This window comes from Athene noctua, chromosome 2 (genome assembly GCF_965140245.1).
Source record: "Athene noctua chromosome 2, bAthNoc1.hap1.1, whole genome shotgun sequence".
Taxonomy (NCBI): Eukaryota; Metazoa; Chordata; class Aves; order Strigiformes; family Strigidae; genus Athene; species Athene noctua.
In genome coordinates, this window is record NC_134038.1 from 58,937,198 (window position 1) to 58,960,866 (window position 23,669).

Here is a 23,669-nt window from a genome sequence, read left to right on the forward strand (position 1 = left end):
ACGTTTCAGGCGTGTGCACGGCGCCGCGTTTCCCCCGCTCCTCCCCTCTCCGGACGTGACGCCGCCGCCGTTCCTGCCGCCGCGCTGCGGGGGCGTCACTTCCGCAAACAGGATGGCGGAGCGCGGGGCTGGGTGAGCGCCGTGATCTCTCCCGGGCGGCCCGGCCGTGCGGGACACGAGGCGCGGGGCCGGCCGGGCGGGCGGCGCGGGGCGAGCCCCGCCGCGCACGGGAGGCGGGCCCCGGGCCCTCGGCGGGGGGACGCGGGCGGGCGGTGCGCGCGGCGGCCCGCGCTACGCCGTCGGCCGTCGCCAATCGGCTGCGGCCTCGCCGGGGCTCTGGGGCGGCGCGCGCTTTGTCCGTTTGTGGCGGTTGGGCCGCGCCTCGGCGGGCTCCTGGCGCCCTCGGAAACCGTCTCGAGCGGCGGCCTGCCCGCGGGAGCGCCCCGCCGGCGCGGAGGGTCCGCGCCTGCCGGCGTCGGGACGCCCTCCCTCTCCCTCCGGGGCTTCCTCCCTCTGCTCGCCCCCCCGTGACGCAGCTAGAAGTCTGCGGGGCCTTGGCCGTTAACGGGGTGGCGCCACAGCCTCTGTTACGGCTTTGCGCGTCCGACTTCGCGGACCGGCAGCGCAGTCCTGTCCCGTTCCCCTTTCCCCTGGTGGTGTGAGCTCTCCAGGTTTTCTTCCGGAGGAGCTGCCCGCCCCCTGGGCGCTTGGTTGCCGTCGCTGGTTATGAAATCCTGATCGTTTCGAAGTTTAGGCTTTAAAAGCATCTGGCAAACTGCTTGCAGCAGCTGGGTGAAGATAAAGGTTGGAATTCCTCGCGGGCATGAGTTAGGTGCTGCACCGTAGTGGAAAAATTATTTCCAGGAGTCATACGTGAAGGCCGTCTGTTTTAAGGAAAACTGTTCAGAGATCTCTGCATAGTGGTCCGCTTAATGAATGTGTTTGCGCCGTCTTTAGGAAACTCAAGCCTAGATACAGTGGAGTGTGTGTGTTTTGTGTTAGACTGAAACAGGCCACTGTTTCAGAAAAGGACTTGCCAAATTATCCTCTCCTTTGCCTTATTAAAAAGTACGTACCCTGCTTCCTGATCGTGGTATAAAGAAAGCTGGGATGTGCTGCGGACTAGATGAGCTTTGTAGCAGCGATTTGCAGTCCTACAGACTGCATAGGTGTTTGTGAGGTGGAGATATGGATATGCAGTTACAGCTGAAGATTTCTGGTATTGGTGAACCTTGAGACATAGTGGATGTTCTTGGAAAGCTTGAAAATCCACAACTGATACGAAAATTTGCTCTTGTAAACCACCTTGATTTTTTGTTTGAGGACATCCATTTGAAAATTTACCAGATTAAGTGATGAAGTTACTAATTTGAGGGACTCTTGTCAGCTTGTGTTTCTAAGCATAAAGTGATTTGTAGGTCACTTTTTATGGGGAGAGGAAAAGGGAGATTACAGGCTCAAAACCAATAACGTATCGCAGTTGAATCAGTAAAGATAGCTAAGAAAGACTAAACATGAAAAGTAGAGATTTATCTTAATTTGATTTTGCTATAATGAGAGTACTTTGAAACTCCACATATTTTAGTGTGCTATCTTTGTTAAATAACTAGTCAGATTTGAAGTATATATTGTCTAGGGCAAAAGCATGTTATTTTTTTTAATGCCAGTATTATGATTGAAAGTCATGACTGTAACCACAAGCAAGTGAAACTCAACACAAAAAATAGTTGTTGGTGGTTTTTTTTTTTCCCCTCTGTAGATTTCCATTCTGATCAATGGACAAGTGTACTAACCTGTCAAAAATGGCTGATTTAACCAAGACTGAAGAACAGGAAGTCGAGAAGAGTTTGGATGAACAAGTGGAGAAAACACCTCATACTTTAGAGGCAGATTCAGGTATCGGCTGGGAAGGTGATAGTTCAACTTCAGGTACAGGGCACTCTACTGAAAATGAAAAAGAAGTTGATAGCGGCAGTCAGGACGGCAGAGCAAAAAGGAGGAATTTAGATCCTGAAGATGAACCTCCTAAGAAAGTGGTGAGTATCATTTATTTTGAGCTATGTTCATATCCTTGTGTCACAGCCTTAAGAAAAGATTGAAAGTATTTGTGCTAAATACATGTGAACCAGCATGAAGCACCAAATGACAAAGTTTGTGGGTAGCTTCCTTGGAAAATTAACAGGTGCCAAAGTTATGTTGGGTTTAACGGAAGAGAAAGAAGGCTAGTAATTAGAACATTAAGAAAACTGATCTCAGCACATATGTAGTCTAATTCCAAGACTATTGCACCATCATCTGTGTGGTAGCAATCTGGTTGTGTAGTGTAGGTTTTACTGGCATTAGTGCAAGGCCTGTATCTTGAATTTATGTTTTGTGTGTTGTTAGCCTGTGTGTTAGAGTTGGGAGGTTCTTCCCAAAGATAATTTTGTTCTTTAATTTCCTCAATAAGATATTGTGTAATTTAGAAAACTCTACAAACTGCATCCTCTGTGATATAATTTCAATATGATTTTATTATCAAAGTGAAGTACTGAAAAGTTTACAGATGCTTTTATTTTTTTTAAAGACTGCAAGAGTATCAGAAAATATTTGTCCTTTTATACTTGTCCTTTTAACTGGGAGGGTGAAAAGGGTAATGTTTTCTATGACGCTGTCCTTTATTATGTGTGAACTTGTAGAAAGTGATGCTGTAATATCCAGTCTAATTTTGAGCTTTTGGGATATTTAGGTATAATTTGAAAAAGTCTTTTGACCTAATGTTTTATTTCCCTGTTCAGAATTTTATTAATCCCTTCATCTTTTTAATAAGGTAGTTCTGTGATAAGGTTTAGATGGACAAGAAGTACATGGTTCTTGTGTAGCTTAAGGGTGTAAAGAGGTGATTGCATAGAATACAGCTGCCGCCATCTAGATGTTATTGCCCATGGCTGTTGGCAACTGTGCTTGCAGCAGCTGAGATGTGTTAATAGGTTGTATGAATATGTCCCCCACACTTGTCCAAGTCAGCTGTTGTAGCTTACGTCACCTTCAGTAGCCATTCAGCGAGCCATCTGTGCTTACCCTGAAAAAGACTAGAAACGGTCAAAATATTTGTTAGTATCAGTCAGCTGAGTGTGGTAATAAACAGATGATGGGGTCATAGAGATTCCAGACAAGTATGTCGGTGTTCATTCTGAAGGTTACTAAAATTGTGTGAAAGATGAAAGAATTCATGTAGTATATTAAAGTCAGTCAAACCTTTTCCCTTGAGGAACTGCTATGTGAATGATAAGATACAGGGATGTTGACTTTTGTAGTCAACTGTTGGGAATGCTTTTAATTGCTGTGTGAATTCATACTGGCTGGGCCTTACTAGCGTGTTTGTGGGTTGTAACAGAGAATCCTTCATTCTAGTTTGTACTGTTAATTCAAACACTTTTGTGCCTCACTGAATTTGTGTTGGTTCTCCATGTTTTGTTACTTTGTATTTTATTTAGAACTTAATTTTATGTGTATAATTGAAGATTATTTTCAAGTTGAAGAAATGTTAGGAGCATAATATCAGGATGCAGACTGCTTTGCTGCGTCACATGGGACAGAAATCTCTTGGAGTATTTATGGTTAAGGCTAAACCAGACATTTCTGCAGCTACCTAGTTAAGCACCAGATGGGATACGTTGTCAAGCCACTACTCTCCTTCCCTTACCATGGTCTGTTTAAAGCTTTGGCAGTGGGATCATCCACTGAGGACTTTATGCAACATCAGCTAGTTGGCATTTTGGGTAAATTGGTGTCAGGGCTTAAACCTGGCTGGCAGCCAAACACCACGCAGCTGCTCGCTCACCCTTCCTGGCACCAGGAGATGGGGGATACAAGTGGAGGGGTAAAGGGAGACTCGTAAATTGAGATTAAAAAAGAGTTAAATCATTGTAATGAAATAAAACAGTAACAATAATAGAAAGTACAAATGAGTAATGCACAGTGTGATTGCTCACCACCTGCCGACTGATACCCAGCCTGTTCCCAGCTAGTGATCCTGAAATATCAAGATCCTGTAAACACAATCCCAGAAGTGAGACAGAGCCCCCTCCTTCCTGGCCACCCCTCCTTTATATACTGAGCATGACGTTACATGATAAGGAATATTTCATTGGCTAATTTGGGTCTGGTGCTTGGGTCTGCTCCATCCCAGCTTCTTGCACACTTGCGCATGGGCAGGACATGGGCAATTGGAGAGTCCTTGATCTCTTAGCAACAACTGAAAACATTGGTGTATTATCAGCATTCTTCTCATGCCAAATACCATACTGAATCCAAACACAGTGCTATCCTAGCTACTAAGAAGAAAAATTAACTCTGTCCCAGAGGAAGCCAGGACAGTTGGCAGTTAGACACTTTTGTTAGATGTAAACACTGAATTTCTGAAATGGGATTTTTGAAGAAGCTTAAAGTTCCTCGAAGGAACATCCTCTTCAGTCCTAGGCTTAAGGGGAATTAAACTGATTCTTTGAGAATGCTGAGTATTAGAGAACTAAAAGTTAGATATTTCTGTGAAGGAAAGGTGCTGGGCATCATCTATTGGAAACTGCTTGGACCAGTTGAAAAGGGGATTAAATTTTGAAGGGAGTTGTCTCTGTGATAATTCAAGTACTGACGTCAGTACCAGCTCAGATATGGGATTTTTATATATCTAATGATGGTGCTTTTCATAGTATTACTTGTTTACTTTCTTAAATCCTAAAAGTGAACACATGTGTTTTGATTAAATGAAAAAGTAATGAAAAGAATTCACTATTTGAGTCTGTTCCTTCCCTCATTTCTTACAGTGTGAGATAGGCCATGGCCAAGCTGTAGCTGCACATTATAATGAGCTTCAAGAAGTTGGATTGGAAAAACGTAGCCAGTCTCGCATATTCTACCTCCGAAACTTTAATAATTGGACAAAGAGCGTCCTCATTGGTAAGCTTCCTTAATTGACCACTTAGACTTTAATGAAATGTAACCAATTTTTGGTTCAAAATGTAACTTTTTCTGCTTTCTGATGTTGATTATGGCACTTTGTCTCTTCAAACATTTTCAAGTGCAATAAAATATATTTTTATTTTCAATTTCTGACATAGTGTTTTATATTGTTGGAGTATGAAACATACTAGTTCTAAGGGTCAACTGACTTGAAAACTAGAAAAAGTTCATACTGGAAACTTCTTTATATTTTTAAAGAGAAAGATACAGCTTTAAATCATAAAGAATCAATCTGTTCTTGTTAGGTTGAGCTGTTGTTTAAATCTATCTCAAATAATTTCTTAGCCATTTTCCCAAAGTCTGTCCTCAGGTCTCAGTTAAGCAATTCTGCAGAAAACTTGGACACATAAATATTTTCTGTATTACCCATAGGTTTAAAAAGCTAAAAACTAGAGAATGTAGTTCTTTAAGAATCAGCAGCTTTTTATAAAAGGCAAAATCTGCTGTCCCAAAAATTAATTCCAAAGTGAGGGAACAAAACCATCAGATATCTGCAAACAAAGGAAAGAATTATCGGCACAGCACCACAGATTCATTCATCTATGCCAGGAGATGTTGGCACCATTTGTCTTAGCATGCTGCTTTTTGTCATGTTGTATCAGAGCAGTCAGAAGCATTATTTAGTTTTAAAGCCATTCTTGAAGCCTGTGTTGAAGCCTTTCAATCATCATGAATTTCAGTAGTGGGGCATTACAGCACTTCCATCGAAACATATTTCATGTCTCTTACAGTGAAGAAAAGTTCGTAGTGTGCTGATAGGTTTTGCATAATATGCCAACATCAGTCAGAGCAGAGATAATCTAGACAGAGTAGAGATAGAAGAGAAAACGAAACTGGTATATATAGGGTAAAAAGACATCAAACAAGTAGCTGATGTTGTTACAAGGCCTAGGAGAGCAAGTGGAAAACATTATGCTTTTTTGTAACTTGACCACAAGGAAATGTTGTGGCTGATGCATGTAATTGGTTTTTACTTTTCTGCAAAAGGCTTTCCCATACTTTCAAATAACATCTGCCTTCATTATAATGGTAATGAAAGGGAGCTCTGTTTCACTACTCACGCACAGGGTGGTTGTTTAGCAATGTGCAGTTTTGTCTTTGTCAGGGAAACAGTTCAGAGCTCCAGTCACATTACATGCAAAGCACATTAAGCACAGAAAATATTCATTATCTTCTCCACAGCTCTAAAAGTTTATGGTTCCTTTCATCATTAGTGGTTTCTAGGAAGAGATTTAAGTCTGTAATGTTAAGAAGACTTAGGAAGGCAAAGTAAGTTCTGAGGTGTTTTAAAACTTCCCATCACTTTTGGTCCTTTAGGCTTCTCTATACAATACAAATGAATCGCAGAGACATGCATATGCGTTCTCTCTTTCTGTTTTTTCTAGGTGAATTTATAGACCGAGTACGACGGAAAAAGAATGATATAACTGTTTTGGATCTAGGATGTGGCAAAGGTGGAGACTTACTGAAATGGAAAAAAGGCAGAATTAAAAAACTTGTCTGTACTGGTAAGAAGACACATTAGCTTTCCAGGGAAGGTACAGCAGTGTTCTATGGGAAAACCAAGCATGTCTTCAGTCATTCTTCATTTCCACTTTTTAGTAAGGCCAAGAATGCAATGATGCAACTTCGTCAAAAAGTCGTATTTTGTCTTTTAACCTGAAGACATCAACTTGATTGCCAGCTAAGAACCATTGATTTTCTATGTAATTAGCTTTCAGTTCAACTCATAAATAAAAACTAGTATCACTAAAGAAACACACAATTGGCACAGGTTGTCTTAGACAAAATAATAGCACGGGGAAAAAGACTGACATTTTATGTCTTTTCTCTCCCATCTAATCTCTTGTAGTAATTTTAACTGTTCTGAAAAAACACAGAGAAGAGTTGCATTTAAAAAAAATAAACCCCACAATGTTGTGATGAGAAATGGTATTGGGTGTTATGATCAGCTAAAGATTTTCAGACTCAGAAAGGGGAGAGCTGAAAGCTGATTAAAAAAAAAAAATAGTTTGCTTAGATGTTGTACTGAAATAGCATCTTCCCTTTTCCCAAAAAGCTTCCCAAGGATAATCAGAGGAAATATTACTTAACTTCAACTTTAATTAGATAGTAAAATTTTGTAAAATTCCTTTAGTGGGAATTATTCTGGGTATTCTAAAGTTCTTATACAAATTTGTGGCATATTGTTATTTTTAAAATTTGTGCAAACATTATTCAGTAAAACTCCATAGTTGAAAATTTGAAAAAAATTCCTGTGATACAGTATATCAATATATATCAGCAGTAGTTGCATTGTAACATGAATATTTGTAAGATGATGAAGAGCTTTACAGTACTGTTTGAGAAACCCTGGAAGGTGAACTGTTTTAGCTAATGCATACTAGACACTTAAAGCTGACAGCACTTAGTATCAATCACCTAGTATCCATCACTTGAAATTTTGGAGGCTTGCTTTGCACTTTGGAGGATGGGAGCTTTCTAAACTCTTCAGATTACAACTTCTGTTTTGAAGTAAAGACTGAAAACGGCAGAGCTATGATCCCAGACACTTCCTGCAAATTAGATTCCTTTTCTACAAATTGGTAATGAAAGTGTTCCCCTAAAGATGAACTTTTATTCCTGCCATAATGGATCTGCTGTGTTCCAGTAATTATTTCAGTTCTCTTGTCTGGGGAGCAGTTTACACACTTCTTTTAAATTTCTCTCTCTGAATGTAGATATTGCTGACATTTCTGTGCAACAGTGCAAGCAGCGATATGAAGACATGAAAGCCCGATGTCGTTATAATGAACATATTTTTGATGCAGAATTTATACAAGCAGATAGTACCAAGGTACAGTTCCTATGCTTTGTAATATTTTGGAGATTTAATATTCTTTTGTTCAGCAAGTAGGGGAGTGATGGCAGTGCTGTAATATTTTGGGCATGCTTATTTTTATTGTTGTACTGTTGGGAGAATCAGATGTGTGGAATACTGAGAAGTTGTGTAAGATGTAGTTAAGTGTGTTTTGTTACTGATTTACAGTGTAACATTCTTGAAGCCTGAATGTCTTTCAGATAATCTGGTGCTTTTAGTTTCTTTCACTTGACAAGGGGAAAGGAACAACTACTTATGTCTGGAGTTCTGGGAGCCAGCGTGGGACGCTGGAAACTATCTTGGTGAATGTGGGTTCTATGCTGGAATGAATTAAGAGACATTTTCTGATTTGACTTGAACATTTTGCTTATCTCAGTATTTTTTTTTCTAGCAGCATTTTAATTACTATAACACGTATCTTCAAAACTTGTGTGATAGAACAGTGTTGCATTTAAGTTAATGAATTAATTTGCTAAGAGATGAATCCCCTTGCGTTCTAGCTGGTCCTCAGAGATTAGAGGGGCGAGGGGCAGCTGGACTTATCTCTTAATAGGTATGCCAATTGGGGCCATAACTACAGGCCCGACACCAGATGCATGAACAGCCCGTTTGCTGTAGGTCTGGTTGCATTCAAGAGAAGGAGTCAGATTCATGAATAGTACAGTTTATTCTTACGCAACATCTACAGATTCTTTAAGATTGCCTGTGATAAATGCACAAACTGCAGGTTGGCTATATAGCACTACACACAAAAAACCGATTGCAATCATGCACGCTTAATTCCCAGGTAATCACTTGGTGTAGCGGAGAGCTCAAATCTTACCAAAAGGCATCCTTTCTGGGGGAGTGAGGAGCACAAACCCGTCAGTCTGTCCGTCCGATTTGGTATCGGATTATTGTCCCTCTGAGTTAGATCCAAACTCGGGATAGTATTTATCATTGTATGTGTGAGTGGGTGGGACTGTGGTCAAGCTGTTATTTCTTGAGTAACGACACAGCACATTCCTTGGTGCAAGGTGTGTGCTGTTTTTGTGGGAAAAGAGGAAGAATGAGAGATAAAGTCCACAGAGTACTGCAAAACAGTCCTTGAGAGAAGAGGAAGAGCAGGAAATAAATATGCATAGTCATGTCAAATGTTCCTTGAGAAAAGTGGAAGAACAGGACCACATGGCTTCCACCTTGCTTCTCATTCCTCCTTGGTGCCACAGTAGCACAAATCACTGAATCTCCATCCCATTCTGTGTTTGTTCTGGGCACCATGTGTTAAGGAAATGCGTGTTTTGCAGATTTTTCGTTGTTTTGCTTTTCCCACACTTCCAACAAACAGATTTCTTGTCTGGAGGCAATAGTGAATATGTTGCTGAGGCTTGGGAGGCAGTCTTGTAACCAGCACTGCTTTTGCTTCCTAGAAATGCAGGCTGAGAGTGCCCTGCTGATGCAGGCTGAGGGACAGAGCCTACCTTGTTCCAGCATATCTGTGCGAAGGCTGAACCTGTTCTCAGCCTTGCAGGAAGGGTTGTTCACTTGAATTCTTGGTTGCCTCTCCTTCTGAGGAATACAATCTGTTGCAGGTTCCAGGTCATCTCACTTGTCTCAAAATTACAGTCAGGGGAGAGAGGAGAGAGCCTTGGCCGGGAAAGAAAGGGATATTTTCATGGTGCTGTTACAGCTCAGTCTTACATGCACATGTATTTTCTGTTGCACACTCTATTCTCTCTGTCCACGCACACAAAATTTCATCTCTCTGACTTTGTATCTCTTATTATCTATGTTGCATGTAGTGTAAAATCTCATTCTCACAGCTTGTCTAATTCTGCTCATCTATTTTTGTCAGTTTCCTCTCTCTCTTTCTCAAAATGTGGAGGGGGACTAAATGAACAGATAAAATTGCTATGAGTATGTGAAGTGTCCATTTTTGCCACGCCACATAAAGAATGTTGACAGTATATCGCATGAACTGGGAGAGTCTGGGAGTGAGTGGTTAGATGGGAAATCTGAGAGGGAACAGAAGCTTGGGTAGAATTGTTAAGTATGAAAGATTTTAAGTACAGAATGCATAGCATGGGCCTTGGGGAGAACTTGTGTGCTCCTGGGTTATTTGTGGTGGCTACTAGTATTGGATAAAATCAAGAAGAGTTAAGAGAACTGCTGAGTTACAAGGTCAAATTGGTAAGATTTAACCTGACAGATTTTGAGGGCGCCAGGTTCTTCAGAGTTACGGGTTACTTGGGGTGGGGAGGAGTATGTTGGCACACATGTACGCACATGTGTGAGAATACAGACAAGGACAACTTGGTAGTGCAAACTGCCATATTTGAAACAATGCCTCCTCTCAGTTAGATGTGTAATGGATCGGTTCTCATTACAGAGACTTAGTAAAACGAAAATTCATTTTTAATAATAATTGTTTCCAGCTAAACAGTGGCTGGTTGTAAACTGTCTGTACTGCCAGTGGCTGGCAGTAAAACATCTCTGGGAACTATTAGGTAACTAACCTTGTGTTTTAGCCTCTCAGGTGTAGTGGTGTTACCTGACGACATGAAAAGAATTCAAGGACATAATAACTTTGTGTGTGTATTCTTGTTGTTCTCAAATGCTGTGTACAGTTTTCCGTGTAGCAGAGGACTTTTTCTTACTCTTACCTTTTTTGTCTTGTTCTTTTTGAAGGAATGGGGACTGAAAGGAGAAATTTCAAAGCATTATGGGAGTAGCGTATTGGTTAGAAGATTTAAGTGAATCATGTTTGTTTCTGTAGCTGTTTTTACTAATTTTTTCTTTTTAATCTATTTCAGGATCTCTTGTGTTCCAAATATAATGATCCAGATATGCGCTTTGACATTTGCAGCTGTCAGTTTGTTTACCATTACTCATTTGAGACATATGAGCAGGCTGACATGATGCTTAAAAATGCTTGTGGGAACCTCTCTCCTGGAGGTTATTTCATTGGCACAACTCCAAATAGCTTTGAACTTGTGTAAGTAATTTTATATTCTATTAGTCTTTGTCATGGTTTGAGCCCAGAGGGTGACTGAGCACCATGCAGCCACTTGCTCATTCCTTCTCCCTCAGGAATGGGAAGGAGAAAAACAAAAGGCTCAGGAATCAAGAAGAGGGTGGGGAGGGATGACTTACCCATCATGGTCACGGGCAAAAGACAGACTCATCTGGGAAAGAAAAAAAAAGAATGTCAGTTTAAACACCACCACTGCTTACTTTTCCAATCAGAGTAGACAGTGAGAAGCATTGCCACATCTTAAAAACACCTTCCCCCACCCGTCCCTTCTTCCCAGGCTCAGCTTTGCTCCTGATTTCTCTACCTTCTCTCAGAAAGTGGTGCAGGGGAGAAGGGACTGGGGGTTGCAGTCAGTCCCACCACTACTTCTTCCTCAAGGATGGGGGGGCACTCCTCACACTCTTCCCCTGCTCTAGAGTGGGGTCGCTCTCACAGTCCTCCTTGAACTCTCTGATGTGGGTCCTTCCCACGGGCTGCAGCTCTTCATGAACTGCTCCAGTGTGGGTCCCTCTTCATTGGAGTCCTCCCAGTGCTGAACTACAACAGCAGGGGCTTTTTTCCTCAGAGTCCTGGCCTTCTTTGGGCACAACTGCCTGCTCTGGTGTGGAGTCCTCCATGGGCTGCAGGTTGTCATCTGCTCCACCATGGACCTCCATGGGCAGCAAGGGCACAGCCTGCCCTCTCATCATGTGCTGCAGGAGAGTCTCTGCTCTGGTGCACCTCCCCCTCCCCTTCATTTCTTCCATTGATCTTGGTGTTTGTGTTTCCTCACAACTCCTCATCCTCTTTGGTTCCCCTTCTTAAATATGTTACCATGGAGGCACAGCCACCATCACTGCTGAGATCGGCCTTGGCCAGAGGTGGGTCCGACTTGGAGCCCGGGGAGCTTCGAGAACCTTCTCACAGGGGGTCACTGCTGTAGCATCCTCCCCCACTACCAAACCCCCACCACACACACAAACCTAACAGTCTTTCAAAAGTCTGTGAAATGTTGTTAAGTGATAGTAATTTTTACAGTGCTCTGGTACGTTTGTGCAAACAAAAGCAAGTTTTTTGTAATAATTTTTGATTCTAGTCAGGAAAATCTTAGTCATGAACTTGACTCATACTGGCAAATCTGTACTAATCCTTGTTTCTTGCACGCATGGCTCTTCTTGTATATAGATCTTCATATATCAACCCTCTGTAGTGACATAAATAGTGGCAGAATAGCCACAGCCTAGGAAATAACTGTCAAGATTTTGCTGTGGTTGTTCCAAGAAGCCTGGCTTGTCCATGTAGACTATGTCTGGGCTAAAGGTTAATTTTCTAGGTTCATTTTGTCCTTGGTATGTTGCATAGGAATAATGAGCTGTTAAAACCTAGTATGCTGCTTCATTCCATTGTTTCACTGCCTTATTAGATAAGGGAGATGAATGCTGTAATACTGGGAGGAACACTTTCAGGCCTCTTATGCATATTTGTAACGCTGCTTGTTAAATTAAAAATGGATCAATTACTGTTTGTTTTTATTTTATAGAAAACGACTTGAAGCTTCAGAAACAAATTCATTTGGGAATGAAGTGTACAGTGTAAAGTTTGAAAAGAAGGGAGAATATCCTTTGTTTGGCTGCAAATATGATTTCCACTTGGAAGAAGTGGTTGATGTCCCTGAGTTCTTGGTTTACTTTCCATTACTGGAAGAGTAAGTTAAATTTTGAATTCATTATACAGTGAAAGGTGTGAAATATAATAAGCATTTGTTTAGTTTGTGTGTCGTTGCATAATACTTACAGAAGATTCTGTTTTGGCTTTCTTACTGTATTTTTCAGTTCTTTTTTTTGTTGTTGTTGCTCCAAATGCAGAGATTTCTTGCATTTCTATCTACAAACGTAATCTGTCCATTGCACTCAGTTGAAGGTGCTCTGGTCAGAAGCTGCAAAGACTTAAACTAGATCCCACATGAGAATGTATGTATCTGATATGTTGGATCTGTCAGCAAACCTTTAGTTCTGTCAGCTTTTTCTTCTTTAATCTTAACTTTTGGGGCAGTTTCATTCCACTTTCCTTTAGTGCTTCAGCAAGCCTTATATATCCTCTTCATCATGGTGCCTCTTTCTTGTCTTCTCCAACTTCCTTTGGATGTTCATAGGATTTTCCCTATGACTTCTTTTTTTTTTCCTCTAAATCTTCATCTGTGAGCATACATTTTGCTGTTACCTCTGTGCATTCAGATTTGCCTTTCCCAGCCTATCACCTGAGGTACAGACAAATGATTCCATGTTGGGGTTTTTCCTGCCATTCAAGCTTAGTGTGATTGTTAAACAATACTAAACTTTCCCTTCAAACCCATGTATTTTCACACACTTCACTTCTAGTTCTCTATGAAACTCATCTGTCACTGATACCTGTAACTTCAGTGTTGTATGACCACTGTGTCTACATATAATTGAGATAAAAGGCACTAAATCTAGTAGAAAGAGGTTCTCCATATATATATCTGATATATAATAATATATCTGTAATACCTGACATGATGTGATGATACTGCACAGTATCATGGTCTATCTGGAAGTTCAAATGGAACTTACTTCTGTGTGTTCGGAGAAGATGTTTTCTATTAAAATGTTTGTAAATTCCTTCTGTGTAGATTACTGTTGTCTTAATTTTTAAAAAGTACAGTTTGTGGTGGTAGTGCAGTTTTCATCTAAATGCCTTTACTAAAAAACCTGAATTCTAGACAGAGTGTAATTCTAGTGAATACCATAAGATGTCACTGTGGCTTAAAATTGTTCCTTTGCAAATAAATCTACAATAATTTTGTGGCTTCCCTAATTAAGCTTATTATTTTGACAGAATGGCAAAGAAGCATGGTATGAAATTAGTCTACAAAATGACATTTCGGGAATTCTATGAAGAAAAAATCAAGAACGAGGAGCATAAAATGCTGTTAAGGAGAATGCAGGCCTTGGAGGTAAATATAGAGTTAACTTGTTTCATTTAAATAGCATTTCACATCTTGTTAATTATTTGTGCAATAATTGAAATTCCTGTTGTGAATGTTGTGCAATTAATTAAGGGCTGCCATTAGAAGAACTAAACTCCTGTGCTGGAAAGCGTGACTGTAATGTGTGGACCTTGACTGGCTTGCAGATGCCACCAGCCTGCTCTCTCATTCCCTCTTCCCAACAGGATGGTGGGGAATAAGAAAAAAGTTTGTGGGTTGAGATAAGGACAGGGAGATTACTGTCACGGGCAAAACAGACTAAACTTGGAGAAGATTAATTTAATTTACTACCAAAAAAAAAAAGAAGAGTAGGATGGTGAGAAACAAAGACAAAACCACCTTCACCCCATCCACTGCTTGTTCCCAGGCTCAACTTTACTCCTTCACTCCTGACCTTTCTACCTCTTCTCCCCACCCTGCCCCTGCAGCACAGGGGGATGGAAAATGGGGGTTGTGGTCAGTCCATAACACTTTGTCTCTGCCTCTCCTTCCTCCTCACACTTTTCCGCTGATCCAGATGGTTCCCTCCAATGGCATACAGTCCTTCACAAACTACTCTGGTGTGTGTTCTTTCCGTGGGATACAGTCCTTCAGGAATAGGCTGCTCCAGCGTGAGTTGATTCTTCATGGGGTTGCAGCTCCTGCCAGAAAACTTGCTCCTCGTTTGGCTCCTCTCCATAGGCCACAGAGGAGCTTGGTCCTATGTGGGCTCTCCACAGGCTGCAGCTTCCTTCGGGGCATGTCTGCCTGCTCTGGCGTGGGGTCCTCCACGGGCTGCAGGTGGATTCTGCTCCACTGTTCACCTCCATGGGTGCAGGGGCACAGCCTGTCCCACCATGGGCTGCACCAGGGGCTGCAGGGGAATCTGTTCTCTGGTGCCTGTAGCACCTCCTCTCCCTCCTTCTCTATTCTTGCTCTCTGCAGGGTAGTTTTCCTCACTCCTCTCACAGCTGTTGTGCAGGTTTTTTGTGCTTTCTTACATACACTTTTCTAGAGGCCCCCCACTCATGGCTGAGGGGCTCAGGTCTGCCCCCCAGTGGCTCTGTTGGAGCTGGTGGAACCAGCTGTGTCTGGCATTGGACAGCCTCTGCCTGTCCTCACAGATGGCAGTTCTGCAATCCCCCACTGCCTTCACCTGGGCATCAGCATCCAACAGAGCGATTCAGTTTTGTAGAAAAAATTTTAATTTTGAGGCAAGCTTTCATTTTTATTAAGTAGGAAACAGAAGCACAAGAATCACGCCTGGTGTCAGACAGTGGTAACCGTAATGCATTTCTTCCTCAGCAGAAAGAGACTGAAAGCTGGATTTTTGTTCAAGGAATATTGATTGAAAAGACAGAAAGTAATCTTTGTAGGAATAAAAGGACAGGCTGTGTCTGTAGAAGAAAATGGTACTTAACTGTAACTGAGCCTGTGTTTTTGCCCAATGTTTTTGCTTTTTTTATCCTCAAGCTGTTATCCTGGATGACTGCAGCAGCTTCAGAGCTTTTCAATGCTCTCTCTGAGGCTTGGGTTTTAATCACAGTTCTCTGCTTTCCTCTTCCCTCAAACAATACAATTTTTCAGCATAAAACTATCAAGTCAAGTATCTGGTGACTTACTAAACTGAATCACATGGGCTGCAAGTGGACTTGATTTTCCTTGTTGACTCTAAAAGTGGCAGCGCTTTGTATGGGCTCATATTGCCAGTAACATTGTAACACAGCTTTTGACATACCAGCTTTGAAAAGTGAGAGTTGTCTTAAATTAGTGGCCACCTACAGTTGAGGACTGCATTGTTATGTACAGACCATTATGCAGTAACTGGGATCATTAGTAAGTATATATTAGCTTTGAAGAATCAGTTGTATCCTTCATTACAGATCCTTTGTGTTATTGAAGCGTTTTAAGCATTCTGCTTGAAATCTTGCTCATTTCTTAGTGCTTCTGCTTAAGAGATGCTGGTTTGTTCAGTTTCTGTTCTAAAAGAGGGTATATCTTAGTAATGCTCGTAATGAGCTGTACATGGAGGATAATTTTTATAGTTATTCTGTGTCCCCTGTTTTGGAGACCTAAGGATAAAAGCTAATTTATAAATCTTGTGTGTCAGATTTTCTGGGAAGTAGAGAATATCAGACCTGACCTTGTAGGTGCTGTAAAGGAGAGATCTAAATTTAAGAACCTCTTAATACTTACTGAATGTCTGTTCTGGGCTATCCTTACTACACAATTAATTTTTTTTTTAATTTTTTTTTTTTCTATGTTCTCCAGCCCTATTCTACATTTGGTGATTCCAGGCTTGTTTCTGATAAACCTGATGATTATGAGCATGCAAAAGAGTTCATCAAAGATGGCAAGGCAAAGTTACCTTTGGTAAGTTACTTCTTGCTTCACTAGAGCAAATGGTGTCTAAAATTGACGTCGTGATCTTCTGGACATGTGGTGCCTTCTTTATTTCAACTATAATGAAGCTAGTATGAATGTCTCTGTGCATGTGAAAAATCATAGAGCTGAAGGGTTGAGGACTTAATCTAATCTCTACCTGGTTGTTGTGGTTTGAGCCCAGAGGGAAACTGAGCACCACCAGCCTGCTTGCTTATCCCTTCCGCCTCAGGAATGGGAAGGAGAAAATAAAGCAAAAGTCTATGGAATCAAGATAAGGACAGGGAGGGATGACTCACACGTTATGATCACAGGCAAAAGACAGACTTGTTAGGGGAAGAAAAAGAACATCAATTTAATTCAAACACTAAGAGCAACAATGCTTAACAGACAGAGTAGGACAGTGAGAAGGTTACCACATCTTAAAAACACCTTCCCCCATCCCTCCTTTCTTCCTGGGCTCAGCTTTGCTTCCAATTTCTCTACCTCCTTCAACGGAGCAGCGCAGGGGGCCAAGGAATGGAGGGTGCGATCAGTCTGCCGCTCCATCCTCCTCAGGGGGAGAACTCCTCGCATTCTTCCCCTGCTCCAGTGTGGTGTCTCTCTCACGGGAGAGAGTCCTCCATAAACTTTATCTGATGAGAGTCATTCCCACAGGATGCATTCTTCCCAAGATGCTTCAGTGTGGGTCCCTCCCACATATTGCAGTCCTGCCAGACATGAATTGCTCCAGCACAGGCTGCCTTCAGTCCCTGCCTTCTTCGGGCACAGCCACCTGCTCTGGGGTGGGGTCCTCCACAGGCTGCAGGTGGGCATCTGCTCCACCATGGACCTCCATGGGCTGCAGGGGCACAGCCTGACCTCTCACCACGGGCTGCAGGGGGGGTGTCTCTGCACCAGAGCACCTCCCCACCCCTTCTTCTTTCTTTCACTTACCTTGATGTTCACATAAGTGTCCTCCTCCTCACAACTCTGATGCCTTCTCTCAGATTCCCCTTCTTAAATATGTTAGCCACAGAGGTGCAGCCATCGTTGCTAATTGGCTCGGCCTTGGCCAGAGGTGGGTCTGACTTGGGGGAGCTTTGAGAAGCTTCTCACAGGGACTGCCACTGTAGCCCTCCCCCACCACTACCAAAACCCGACCACACGCACAAACCCAGCACGCCCATACTCAAATAATCAAATTCAGTTAATTTGGTAGCTTTTAAGAAATTTGTAACAATGGAAAAGGGAAAAGATACTTTGCCATCTTCCTTGGCAGCTGTTCTACCATAACTTTTCTTAATTTGAAGACTTTTTCTTATGTTTCTGTATCTTCACACTGTTGATTTAAAGTTTTAGTTTTCTTCCTTTAATCCTCTGACAGGAGAGTCGGAAAGTTTCTTCATAATGCTGTATGTATTTGAAATCTTCAAATTCTTTTATTTTTAGTTTTTCTATTGTCTTTTTGGGTGAAGAAGATCCAGCTCCCTTCTCAGCTCATTTTATTTAAGTTCTGTAAATGCTATTTTGTAAATCTGCTATGCCTTCCTTTTTTCTTAACAAAGTTTCTAGAAGTAGACTAGTTCTACCTGCATAAAACTATGTCCATGTATTTCTGCCTTTGATTTTATTAAATATGATATTCTGTTCACAGTCTGTAATGAAAAGAAACTTCCTTTGTGATGATAGTAATCCTAGCTTGTATAAAACTTAGTCTGCTGTCCTGTCACATGTTTTTCTGCATTTGACCTGGTTTGGCAGCTTGATTTGTGACTTCAGAGATAGAAGAATACAATCTTTAGTGGAGGTCATATTAGATTTTTAGATCAGTGGTCTAATTAAATATGTTTTTTTCTGCTTCTAGTCTTGTCTTCTAATGCATGTTACTTTTATGAGCTTGCTGTCTTTCTCATGTTTTTTTATAAAGTGTTTTTCTTTATTGCATTGTCCTAGCAGTACATAACAGTGTTGAAATTGTCTGCAGCTGGTTCCCTCACAGCCTTTCATTCTTCTGTATTGGTCTCAGAGTTGGGTGCATGATGGACAGGAGCCTGAACAGCTGCTGTTCCAGGGAAGCGAGCAGGTGGACAGGCAATGTCTGCTGCCATTTTTCCCCAGGAACTGCTGCCATTTGGCTGTTGCCTCTCCATCTGTGGCCAGGCTAGCTATTCAGGGTAGCGTATAGCTGTGTGTTTGCTTCTGTCTGTGCATTTGGGGAGTCAGGCTGGATGGAAATCTTGCAAGGCTTGGTTTAACCTAACTATTCATGCTGAATGGTTCCTGATAAGCAGTGTTGGCTCTTTCACTCTGAATTTTAGGGTCTTTTTTATGTGTTGAGGCTCTTTGACAAGTGACAACCAAAAGTGGAGACTACTTTGAGTAAAGATTATAGTTTTAGTAAAATTATATACAGTTACCAATAGATGTCATCCTTTTTCATTGTCATACACATAGCGTGAGGCTGGACAGCTTGAAGTTTTTCCATTTGAATTTTCTTTTTTTAATCATTGATTTATCTACCATTCATGTTCTGAATTCTTGAAGATGTATTCCTTTTACTGTATATATAAAAATCCTACACCAAGAAGGAAAAGAAACTTGCTCTCTGTATTTGAAATGTGAAAATTTTAAAAAGAAAACTGCTTCTTTTAAGAAACAAGCTTAAGAATGTGAGAATGGTTAAGTCAGACCAAAGACCTCTTTTGGCAGGTACTGTGTCACCTGGCAAAAAAATCTGCTTAAACAAGCCTTTTTTCACTAGCATTTTAAAAGATGAATCATCTGGTCAGGGTTGGTCAGTGGGTAGCATACAGGCTATATCATGTCCATTGACTCACTGGAAGGGGGTGGAATGGGCAGAGCAGAAAAAACAGCATTTTGTTGTTATCTTATGCTTCTTAATTGGTAGGGTAAATGGTACCAGCTTTTAACATGTGCACTTGCCGTGCTTTCATCTGAAAGGCTGAGCTTGGAGTAGGTTTCCTAGTCTGCAAGGCAGGCAGTTTTTTCACAGTATGTGAGCTGGGTTGGGAGTTAGTCTCTTGCAAACAGGATTTTTGTGGGCTGCAGGGAGGTGTTAGGTGGAAGCAGGCAGTATTCCCGGGGATGGGGCAGCACTGTGGTATAAGGTCTCTTTGACTTCTGCACAAGTGTTGGGCATCTTGGTCTGGAGAACAGCCTGAGCCAGGTCAAGTCGTGCTGATGTGTGGAAATAGACCCAGCATGCTCTGCATTGCAGAGGCATCCAGCCCAACAGATTGTTGGCCCATTCTCCTATACCTGTGTAATTTAGGTGTGTTCCGTTATCTGGGCTGTTCTAATTCTCTACTGTCCTGGTTATTTGAGTTATACATATCTTTGGTCTACAGTAATGCTCTTCTAGTCCCAAAAATAACCATCCAGTCTGGGAGGTTAAAAGTTGGTCTGTGATTATCCTGAGTTAAATCAGTGTTTTGTTGTTTCCTCGTTTTTATTGAAACTGCTTTTGGTTTTTTGTCCCCTTCTAGGGAACCTTGAGTAAATCCGAATGGGAAGCAACAAGTAAGTGTTGTTACGAAAACTCAGTCTGAACTGAATGACTGCTGTGGAAAGTGTCTAAAATAGCCTGTTGGTTATGGAAGAAAATGCAGTTTAAATATAATAAGATTTTATTATTTGTGTTATTCAAATGCCTATGTATAGATTATGTAGTGCACACATCTCAAGAAAGGGAGAGAGAAATGCATAAAATAGGTTGGAATTTTGCTTTATTTAAGTAGTTTCTAGCACACAGACTTTTGGGCTAAAATAGTTTTGGGAAGCTTAGAATGTGTGAAAAGAGGATGCTAGTGTTAAAGAATTATTTTTCTAGTGTTAGAGGATTAAATACTATGCTTCTGTTTGGTACACTTGTGTATTATACTGTCATCAGTCAACTAGAAAACAAACTCCAGTTGGGACATACATTCATCAAAAAATAATATAAATCAGTTTTGGGAAGGTAGGGACTGAAGCTTTTCTCTGCTCATAGTGATTTGTACTTCAGGATGAAGCAACTGAAGCATGGATAGTGAAGAGGTTTTTGAATGTTTATAAAGGGAGGAGAAAAAAGTCAGTGCCTCAGGCATGAAAAGGATACACTATTGTTAAATATGTTTTGAAATATTAAGAGCGTGTGCCATGGAAAACAAAATTTGACAATTAAAGAACTCACAAATGGATTTCTGGAGAGATTGTTACTAAATTCTGTGTAACTGCAGCCAACCAACATTTTCATTTTTGCAGACCATTATACAGGTTGTGTTAGTGGTTTAAAAACAAACAAAAAAAATGCTGTTCAATTCATGAATAAAAAAAATCTTTAGTTAAGCTGTTTACTTTCTTAAATTTTTATCTAGTTTTTAAAGGTATGAATCATAAGGTAAACAATTCCAGCAATGTAGAAGAGTTATGTAAACTATTAATCTAATTGAGAGGGACTTTTTATAAGTCACTGACTTTAAAAGTTCAGTGATGACTGTACTTTCTAAGTAGTCTTTTTTTAGAGAGATTTGGAGTACAGAGCCGCTCATAGTTGGGGTGTAAGCACACTTTGCTCATTACACGGAACTTCACTTTGCTTTATTGCTGATGAATGTATAAGCATATCTTGAAAGATTTGCAATGTAGCTATGGCACCTCATCCATTAAAATAAAAGTTGAGTTCCAGTGGAAATCCATAAATGTTTAATTAGACTCACGGTCTCAAGAAACTGGTTGAACTTACCTGTCTGATATGAAGCATAAGAAATCTAACATAGCAGGAATTGATTATATGCCAAGTAAGACTTTTCCAAAGGTACTGGTGTAGACTGTATGAGTATCCATTTCTAGAATAATACTGTTCTGGAGTTGAGAAAATGCCATTGAGTGGTGTTTGTAAATACTTCTTTGTCCCATGATCATTTAAAAGAGCAAAATTACTAATTTTGTACCATGAGTTACTCACTTTTTAATTAAAAAAGAAGTTGATAATTTCACCCCCAATTGTCCATTACTGTGTGTATGAAGGAGTCTTTAAACTTAGTTGCATATGATTTTTTTTATGTACTAGTGAATGTTAATTATGTGTAGAATGGCATATTAATTTATGAATTCCATTCACACTTCAGTAATATTGTTAACTGAAGTTAGTGTTGCATTAACTGTATTAGCAATATTTAAAATTTTTTGCTTTTGTGCATTCTTAACTCTGTTGTGAAAACATGTCTAAAACCATGCTGGATTGAGTGCTAGAATTACTTACTGGGAAACAATAGCATTTTTTACAGTTTCCGTAATCTGCTAAGAGGTTGTTTGGGCAGAGTATCAACGTGTTTACATTTTGAAAACTTACTCGAATCACAGAGGAAGCTGAAACTTTACATACTCCCATTTTCTTTTTTAGGTATTTACTTGGTATTTGCGTTTGAGAAGCAACTGTGAAACGTCACTGGATGCAGCAAGAAGAGATCATATCCATGTGCAAGTTGGAATGGTCAGAAATCCATTGTGGCAACTATTTTTTTATTTTTTATTTTTTAATTATCAGAAGTGTGCAGGACACTACCAAAAACTAGAGCAAGCTCATGATTCTGAGTTACGTTGCCTGTCTGTGACAGATGGACTTGTGTGTGTATATATAAGAAAGATTCTGAACCAGTCTTTTTAAGCATTTGTAAGCAATCTGCATGCTCTCAAAACTCATGTTTAAACTTGACACAACTTTATGTTAGAATCAATGTTTTGTTAGTAGAAGTGTGTTTGTGATTACAAGCCTGACCCTGCACTTCCTGAAATTGGTGGAAAAATGACTGTTGACTTTGATGGTGCAGAATGAGGGCCTAAATATTGTACTGCAGAGCTCAGTTGATTCATAATGAGATATATTCAGACATATAGGGTATGTCTACATTGCATGCAGAGCTAAGTGGCAAATAATACCTGGGTCAGTTTGAGTACCTTTGTGCTGTACTCAAGCCTGCAGTGTAAATCTACCTTAGTGGTATTCAAGGTGTAGTTTACATAGTAAAGTCCCATGATGTTCTTGTTTTCCATGCTTGCTGATATGTAGTGTCACTTCATGGTGCTTTCAAGATTAAACGAGTTTGTTCTGTACAAAACTGTTCTGAAAGAACTGAATTTCTAAAGTTTGAAATCTCTATGTTGTTTTTCCAAATATGACTATGCGGTAATCAGTAACAGCTGCTGAACTTAGTTTACTGAACATTTTCTATTGTATTAAAGACTATTCTGACTTTCTGGTAGTTTTAATGTCTCCTGAAACTTACTAGACAGATCTTAGGATGTGTTTCTTACTTGTTTCATAGATTTCCAAATGGTCTCGGCAGAAGGATGAGCTGCTGATGGTGATGGGGACCTTATTGCAGTCCTTAAGGTGTTAGGAACATGGTTATGTACTGGATCATGAACCAAAAAGGGAGGATACATTTGAGGATACTAGAAATGCACTCAACGCACTAGAAATGGCAGGGAGGGCTCTGTATGTGTGTACACACCCCAGTGCATGTGGATAACAGTCCCCAAAATAGAGCCAAATAATTTTGTTTGGGAATATAATCTAATGATATTAATTGACAGACAGTTAAGATGGTAGTTAGGCGCAGTTCTGTCTGTGTCAGAGCTGGCTTGGGGATTTCTGACATGGTGTTTTCTCTGCTTTCCCCATGCTTGTAGTCACCCACTACTGAGAGGGCATGGATACTTCCATGTTTTTTCTCTCCTTTCTTGGGCTAACAGTAGCCGTTTCCTGCTGTTGGCTAGTATAGTTTACATAGAGGTGAAGCGATGAAATGTTGATGGTACATGAATATTTTGAAAAGTTATAATAAACCTAGGAAAGAACACTTCTGTTACAGGGTTAAGTGTTCAAATTACTTGAGTTTGTAGTTGTATTGCCTTCCCCCTGTAATTAGGTCGTATTCTTTCCTTCATTACTCCTGAATTCTTTTTTTGTTTATTGTATAGGACACCTATAACCTTTACCAAAGCAGTAGAGTCAGACAGTTCTGCTGCTGAAATTAAGAAAACAAGACTTTGTCTGCTAGAATTAGTACTCATGAAAATAGCTGAAAAATGCTGACACTTTAGAAGTGCTGAAGTGTTTCACTGAAACTTGTGTGCATCAAAACTACTTTTGTTAGCTTTCTTGTATCAAATTTCACTTGAAAGTACATTGTTTTGCTATTTTTGGAAGAAATCAGAGTAATAAAAAGAGGGTAAATACAGTGGAGTGTCTTACCTCTTTTACACAAATTTCAGCATATCACAGACTCATGTAATGGTTGAGGTTGGAAGGGACCATCTGAAGGTTGTCTGGTCCAACCCCCCTGCTCAAGCATGTTCACCTACAGCTGGTTGCCCAGGGTCATGTCCGGGCAGCTTTTGAATATCTCCAGGGATGCAGACTCCACAACCTCCCTGGGCAACCTGTGCCAGCACTCAGTCAC

The 23,669-nt window shown here is 40.7% G+C and overlaps 1 protein-coding gene across 2 annotated transcripts; it reads left to right on the forward strand.

Annotated features, from left to right (window-relative positions):
- Positions 1-31: 31 nt before the first annotated feature.
- RNMT (RNA guanine-7 methyltransferase) lies at positions 32-23,447 on the forward strand. Of its 2 annotated transcripts, XM_074899286.1 has the most exons (12): positions 34-132; positions 1,760-2,036; positions 2,386-2,388; positions 4,806-4,938; positions 6,387-6,509; positions 7,722-7,837; positions 10,654-10,835; positions 12,394-12,558; positions 13,710-13,827; positions 16,111-16,212; positions 19,710-19,743; positions 21,608-23,447. In XM_074899286.1, the coding sequence occupies exons 2-12, from the start codon at positions 1,776-1,778 to the stop codon at positions 21,643-21,645; spliced, it is 1,275 nt and encodes a 424-aa protein (XP_074755387.1). In that variant the 5' UTR covers positions 34-132; positions 1,760-1,775; the 3' UTR covers positions 21,646-23,447. The 2 variants fall into 2 exon arrangements, with proteins under 2 accessions (XP_074755386.1, XP_074755387.1); XM_074899285.1 differs by lacking the exon at positions 2,386-2,388 and having other exon boundaries at positions 32-132.
- Positions 23,448-23,669: the final 222 nt, after the last annotated feature.

Coding starts and splice junctions, on each gene's coding strand:
- RNMT (XM_074899286.1), top strand. CDS start 1,776: ATGGACAAGTGTACTAACCTGTCAAAAATGGCTGATTTAACCAAGACT. Junction 6,510..7,721: donor TAAAAAACTTGTCTGTACTG/GTAAGAAGACAC, acceptor CTCTGAATGTAG/ATATTGCTGACATTTCTGTG. Junction 7,838..10,653: donor TACAAGCAGATAGTACCAAG/GTACAGTTCCTA, acceptor AATCTATTTCAG/GATCTCTTGTGTTCCAAATA.